General features: G+C 44.6%; 1 protein-coding gene across 9 annotated transcripts in view; it reads right to left on the bottom strand.

Annotated features, from left to right (window-relative positions):
- Positions 1-1,853: 1,853 nt before the first annotated feature.
- LOC100697374 (echinoderm microtubule-associated protein-like 6) overlaps positions 1,854-7,227 on the bottom strand; it is a gene marked incomplete at its 3' end in the record, with an annotated part of 24,478 nt that continues 19,104 nt past the window's right edge. For 7 of the 9 annotated variants that reach the window (XM_025908124.1, XM_025908129.1, XM_025908130.1 and 4 more), the window contains 8 exon segments: positions 1,854-1,957; positions 4,335-4,497; positions 4,576-4,748; positions 4,825-5,013; positions 5,102-5,216; positions 6,330-6,487; positions 6,571-6,779; positions 7,111-7,227. The exon segment at positions 7,111-7,227 is cut by the window's right edge and continues 57 nt beyond it. In XM_025908124.1, the coding sequence (XP_025763909.1) occupies positions 1,854-1,957; positions 4,335-4,497; positions 4,576-4,748; positions 4,825-5,013; positions 5,102-5,216; positions 6,330-6,487; positions 6,571-6,779; positions 7,111-7,227 (1,228 nt within the window). 9 annotated transcript variants of the gene reach the window in all.

Raw genomic sequence — 7,227 nt, 5'->3', positions numbered from 1 at the left:
TAAGTTACACTTGTGTTTGAATCCTGCAGCTTATCACACATTTGATTTCCATGTGTGACAACTGCAAGTGTCCAGAGTGAGGACAGACTGAGGGACCCACTGCTGCACATCATCTGTGAGGCTTTGCACCCCTGATGATCCACCAGGACAAACTCAGCAGTGTGTGAGGAAGAGGAGGAGGAAGAGCCAGCAGCAGCTGACAGATGGAGAGAATAGACAGACTGTTCCCTGTTTGTGAAGGACTGCTAGGAAAGTTTAACATAACTAATTGTCTGTCCTGAATCAGTCTTATTAGGTAATGTTCAAATAATGTGATCATCCCAGTGTTTTCAGTGTGGGAGAAAGTACTCAGGGCCTTCAAGTTACACACTATGAAAGGCAGCAACAAGTTTCATATTCAGAAACCTAAAGTATGTATCAGCAGCAGGATGGAGCTAAAAATAAATGTTTGTTTCAGTTCTATGAAGCTTTGAGTATTTTGGATTAGTAGCACTGCTGTGTTTGTTGCATCCTATTGCTGTAATTGTTTATATGCTTTATATATTCTGAGGTAAGTTGATCTATAGTGTTACATCATATTCTATAAGGATGTTATGTGTTTGTAGACTTTCTGCCCAGTTTGACCCATTTAGCAGAAGTCAGCCTGTTTAAGGCTCTGATATCTATTCTGTATGACTTAAAGCAGTTATGACATGGTCTGATTTTCTCACCCAATAAAGGAATATTTCATATATCAGTCTGATCTTCATTCTATCAGAAACAGTTATCACAGCTCGTACATTTTCTTTTTACACATATATGTAAGCATTGAGCCAAATTTAGTAATGCCAACATATTGAAAGAACAATGTTTGTCTCTTATATATAATACATCTGTATATACACTGTCAGAGATACTTGAGTGTCTTTGAGTGAAGATTTAACGTGATAGGAAATATAAAGAACTGCAACTTGCATCTTTGACCCAGAGTTCAAGCTCATATATATATATATATATATATATGTATACATATATGTATATATATATATATATATACATATACATATATATATATATACATATATATATATATATATATATATATATATATATATATATATATATATATATATATATATATATATATGTATGTATGTATATATATATATATATGTATATATATATACGTATATATATATATATATATGTATATATACATATATATGTATGTATATATATATATATATATATATAAATATATAAATATATAAATAATCTGACAATACATATAATATTGTCCATATTATATTAACATTACCACAGTGAGATGACTTTAGTCTCATGAACAACATTAGCTAATTATTATTTACTAACTAATCTTAAATGACTGTTCAGTACAGAAATGAAGCCCAACTATCATGTTTTACAGTCCTGTGGTCTCAACTAATCAAAGTGATGTCATGACAAAAATGAATGAACAACAAAACATTTTTCTCCTTCATTTCTGTCACACAAAGCTGTATGAAACATTTCTCGCGGTTAATATCATGGTTGCTAGGTAACCTGAGCAGTACGACGAAGGCTAGCCCGTCCCATTTCACAAGCCTCTCACTTCCGCACTTCTCGTACTTATAGTACGCACCGTACGTAGTGCGCGTACTTCAAGCGTGCAGACGCTGAATTGGGACACAGCCAAGTTCTATAGAGTCTTGCTAATAACCCACTAATTGTATTCAGGTGTGTTGCAGCAGGGACACATGGAACAGTTTCAGGACACCACCCCTCAAGGAGTTTGAGACCCATACATGGTCTGAGGCGTTCCCACAGTGGTGTTAGCTAACATTAAGCACAGCAAATGAACTTTTCTGCCTCACCTGGTCCAGGTTGCCCAGGTGACCCTCTCAAGGATGGGCTGATCCGTGATCACCTTCCCTGAGGGAACCTCGTGCACCTGCCGGGTGTAGGTGCTTGTGGACACCTGTGAATAAATCAAGACATTGAAAACTAGCTCTCGTCTGACAGAGCTCTGACCCACAAGGAAAAGGTCAGAGGTCACAACGACAGACCCACGTGTCATAACAAGATGGCGCCAGTTTTTTCGGCGAGCCGTCTCCTCGAGCTTTGTCTACTGTCTGCTATCCTATTTTCTCTGTGTTATCCTGACGCCTTTGCGCTTTTTACCTATGATCGTCAAACTCTTTTGAATCTCCAGCCATTGACTCATCTAACATCTGGTTTCAAGTGGCAATCAGGGAACTTTTTCTCAACTCGGACGGATATCTCTGATCATTTACGCCGCTTTCCAGAAGCCAATACCATGTATGTTTATTGTCTGGCAGATTTCTAAGAGAGTTTAAGCAAAACTCCCCACCTGTGTAATAAGTGCAGGTGGGGAGTCTCCTATGACGTTTCCACCTAGGAAACGTCATAGGAGACGGGGTAAATGGGGCGGTATTCGTGTTCGCCTCAAGGCTTACTTAAACTCACTTGACGCCACCAGCTACCACGTATTTGTAAATACTCTATCTTCTTCTCATGCTCTCTGGAGCCGCTTCTGCTATAGATTGCCCTGCCATCGCTGGATAAGTCCTGTTGGACACTATGCTCACCTAGACTCCCCGGCCGAGTGCCCACCTGTTCGGAGCTGGGTGCGGCTTTCCAGAGGTGGTGTGAACTACAGCAATCTTCGCCTGCTGAGATCTGTTCCAACTAGCAACAACCCGACTACACTTCGGATGGCTTTGCTAAATGTTAGATCGCTGGCAAACAAGACTTTTATTTTAAACGACTTTTTCCTCTCATCTGGGCTGGATTTTCTTTATCTGACGGAAACCTGGCTTCGTCCTGAGGAATCTTCTGCTTTTTCAGAACTTCTTCCCCCAGATTGTGCCTTTGCTAGCTCCCCTAGGATCTCTGGCAGAGGTGGAGGATTGGCTTCGATTTTTAAACACAAATTTCGATGCCGGGAACTACCACCCGTCTCTTTCACCAGCTTCGAGGTGCAGCTACTGGAACTGAACTGTGCTCCCCCAATTCTTTGTGCTGTGGTGTATCGACCCCCGAAATGGTAAATGGTAAATGGCCTGTATTTATATAGCGCTTTTCTAGTCCCTAAGGACCCCAAAGCGCTTTACATATCCAGTCATCCACCCATTCACACACTGGTGATGGCAGCTACATTGTAGCCACAGCCACCCTGGGGCGCACTGACAGAGGCGAGGCTGCCGGACACTGGCGCCACCGGGCCCTCTGACCACCACCAGTAGGTAACGGGTGAAGTGTCTTGCCCAAGGACACAACGACCGAGACTGTCCGAGCCGGGGCTCGAACCGGCAACCTTCCGATTACAAGGCGAACTCCCAACTCTTGAGCCACGATCGCCCCAATCTGTTAAGGATTTTATTTTTCAGTTTGCTGAACTACTAGGGAGCCTGTTTTTACGCTACGACCATGTTTTAATTGTTGGTGATTTTAATATACATGTCTGTTGTGAGGCAAGCACACTAACAAAGGATTTCCTTGCCCTTATTGACACTTTTAATCTTACGCAATGGGTAAGTGAACCAACGCATTTAAAAGGTCATTCGCTTGATCTAGTTTTGTCCTACGGTCTGGATATTCGTATAACGGATATCAAGGACTCTGGGATCTCTGATCATTCTGTGGTTATGTTTAATGTTATGCTAGGACATATGGAGCTTAACTGCGAGGGTCCCTTACGCCAGATGCGCTCGATTAATTCTGAAACCATTACTAACTTCTCTACTCTTTTCGCCAACTCTGCGCTCCCTGACTCCGTCTGTCTTGTGGATTTATCGGCTGACGAGTTTACCAACCTTTTTAATTCCACGTTCCTCTATTCTGGACACTGTGGCTCCACCTAAGACTAAGCGTACTAAGTCGTCATGCCAACCCTGGCTGAATGAAACTACCCGTGCTCTCAGGCGCGAATGCCGTCGTGCTGAGAGGAAGTGGAAAAAGGATAAACTCGAAGTGCCTTTGCTATTGCAGCTCCTAGACTGTGGAACAACCTCCCTATTGCCATTCGCTCTGCTGAGACTGTTCAGTCTTTAAATCTCGTTTAAAGACCCATCTTTTCACTCTGGCTTTGACGTAAGATAGTTTGATTATCATTTGGTTGGTTTCTATGTTTGTCTCGTCTTGTGTTGTATTTGTCTTATTTTTATTTCCTAATTTGTGAAGCACTTTGATCAAAACTGTTGTTTTTAAATGTGCTATATAAATACATTTTGATTGATTGATTGATTGATTGATTGATTGATTGATAGATAACTCAGCACTCAGTGAGTTTCTTCTTAACCTTTAACCTTTATTTAAGCAGGAAGTGAAAGTACCTGGATGTGTTTGCTGTCAGCAGAGAAGTCGATCTGGATGACACACCCGGGAATGTCCTTGCAGTAACCAATCCGATTAAGCGACGGCCCGAGAGAGAGGTCGTAGAAATCCACAGCGCTTTCGAGTGAGCCCACCGCCAAGAACCGGTTATCTGGACTGAACCTGAACAAAGAAATCCAGAAACTGAAGTTAGTCCCAGAAGTGTTAGAGGCTCCTGTTCGTGCTAATGCTCAAACCCACCGAATATCCTGGACGGCCACGCTGCGGTCTCTCTTCTTGCCCCAGACAGTGAGGGAGTTGACCAGCAGGACGATGAACTCCCCATTCTCCATGCCGATGGAAACCATTTCTCCGTTGGGACTGTAGGACGTGCACTTGGCAGGATGCCCCAAACTCACCTTGTTCAGGAGTTTCTAAGACAGAAGACAGGATTAAAGAAACACGCCGTACCAGGTGAGGTCGGCAGCAAACCACAGTTCAACCCCGTACCTTATCAGCCAGGTCCCATATTCGGATGGTCCCGTCATCGCTGGCGGAGATGAAGACGTCTTTGAAAGGGTGACTTGTCAAACCCCAGATCCCTCCCTGAGTGTGTCCGTTGATCATGGTGTTGGAGGCAGCGTTCTTTTCTCCAACCTCTATGATCTCCCCATCCTTGGTTCCCACCAGGATTTTACCCTGTCAGAGAGTTTGAGGTTACTCCTTCTGCCACAGGAATCACAATAACATCAAGCACCATGGACCTTCCACAGTGTGTTCTTCACACCTTTCCTCTGCAGACAGATCGAACGCTCTCCACCGGTTGGCCGGTCTCCAGCTGAAAAGCTCGGCAGCGCTTCATCTCCTGGTCCCAAAGCTTTACAGCACCACCCTCTTTAGTCCTATTGAACAGCAGCAGACAGCGGGATTTCATTTTTTTTTTATATCTCAAAGGAATCCAGAAGAAGGGTACATCCCTAAAATGGATCCGTCTGAACCCTCATCTTCACCCGGTGTAACCTTTAACCTTTAGCCATGCTTGTGGCTGGTCCACACGGTTTATAGCAGTGTTTCCCAACCACTGTGCCGTGGCACAGAGGTGTGCCGCAGCAGATTATCTGATTCTACCTGATTAGTACTCTAAATGACCAGCATTAGTAACAGGCAGAACAATGACGTTCTCTTCCACTAGAGGGCAGTACAACTACCTGCTCTAATTCAATGGGCTGCCAACTGCCAGTAAAACAGAAGAAGACAAAGAAGAAATTAAATCATCGTCACACTGTGAGACGACGCAGCGCATAATAGCAACAGATAAATATTTGAAAAGAAAAAGTAGTCAGTCTGAGCTGGTCCTGGAGAAAACTCCGACCCAGATGAAGGCCCGAGCATGAGTCATGGTCAGAAGAAAGCAAAAAAGGTAAACTGGGAACAAACCGAGCCAAGTCCGCTCTGCCTGGTGCGCGGGGAAAAATGATCAAGATGCTCTCTGTGACATTTTTGTTTGGTGGTGTGCTGTGTGATTTTTCTAATGTGAAATATGAGCCGTGGCTCCAAAAGGTGTGGAAACACTGGTTTACAGAGACTGACAGAGCCACTGTGGCATCACCCACTGATTCAGGAAGCCATCATTTAAAGCATGGATTTTATTATGAGCTAATGCTAGCGACTTTTGTTACCACAGACTATATGAAAGCATCACTCAGACAAAGATGCCTGTAAATTAGCAATGTCCAATCAATCACTGCGCACCAAACCTGGAGCTCCGCCTTCTTGGACCGTCTGTTAGTATAAAAGCCCCAACAGTGCAAACACGGTCCAGAGGTCCAGTTCAGGTGAATCCTAGCAGACAGCTACAGCTTCCTGTATCACCATCCACCTGTCAGTCAAAGATGCCACACCCCTAATAATGCAAACTTTAAGCCTTAAATGATTGGTTGAACCTGGGACCATTTTTTATATTAACACCAAAAGCAGCTGAGGTAGGCCAGCATCTTCAGGAACTGCAGACTCACGGTCGCTCCTTCCCCCCGGTAACGATAAGGCCGTCCCTCAGAGTGGTGTACATGGTGAAGACGGGACCGCTGTGCGCCTTTGCCACCACGCGCACCAGGAAATGCTCCCGCCACACGTACACGTCTCCATTGATGGCGCCAGTGAATGTCAGGTTGTTCTGAGTGAGACAAACAGCGATTTACCACAAATCCGAAAACACCAGAGCGTTACATAAAAAAAAGCAACATCAGCGTTTCTTACAGCGCCGAACGCAACAGACAGCATGGTCTGCATGCGGCCGTCCTCCACTGAGCCGATCACGCCTTTCTTGTACATGAGCGAACCTCCAACCAGAGTCCAGAACTTGATGTGTTTGATTCCCACCGACACGAACTGGGTGTCAGAGTCCGGCCGGAACTCCACCACGAAGATCCGCTCAGTGTGGCTGCCCTTACTCGTCACCTTGGTGCCTGACGGACAGGTAAGAGGTCAAAGATCGTACCCATCTATGTGACATACTTTGTCTTGTTTGGTGTGGAACAGACGGTCCAAACAATAATGTTTCCCCCCTGAGGCATCATTGGCCACAACCTTCACCCTGAACCTCAGACTGACCCCGAGTCATTAGGTAATCGTGGGGATGAGAAACTATTGACAGCGTTACCTGTGTAACCCTCCATGATGTCACAGCCTGGCTTGTTTTTCATCAAGAGCTAATCTCTTACTCCTTCCAACAAACTGCCAGCAGTCAGAAGCTGAGAGCATCTCACAATCGTTCATCTGATGAAAGATGCTGGGTACCTTCCTGCCACCTCCACACTGTGATGGTGTGTTCAGGCTCCACCCCCACAGACAGCAGCAGCTTCCCTGTAGCACTGAAGTTAACGTAGCCGACGCCTTTAGCGTGCGAACACCGCA

Source organism: Oreochromis niloticus, linkage group LG6 (genome assembly GCF_001858045.2).
Source record: "Oreochromis niloticus isolate F11D_XX linkage group LG6, O_niloticus_UMD_NMBU, whole genome shotgun sequence".
Classification (NCBI taxonomy): Eukaryota; Metazoa; Chordata; class Actinopteri; order Cichliformes; family Cichlidae; genus Oreochromis; species Oreochromis niloticus.
Note: the sequence above shows the minus strand (reverse complement) of the source record. Positions and strands in the feature narration are given on the sequence as shown.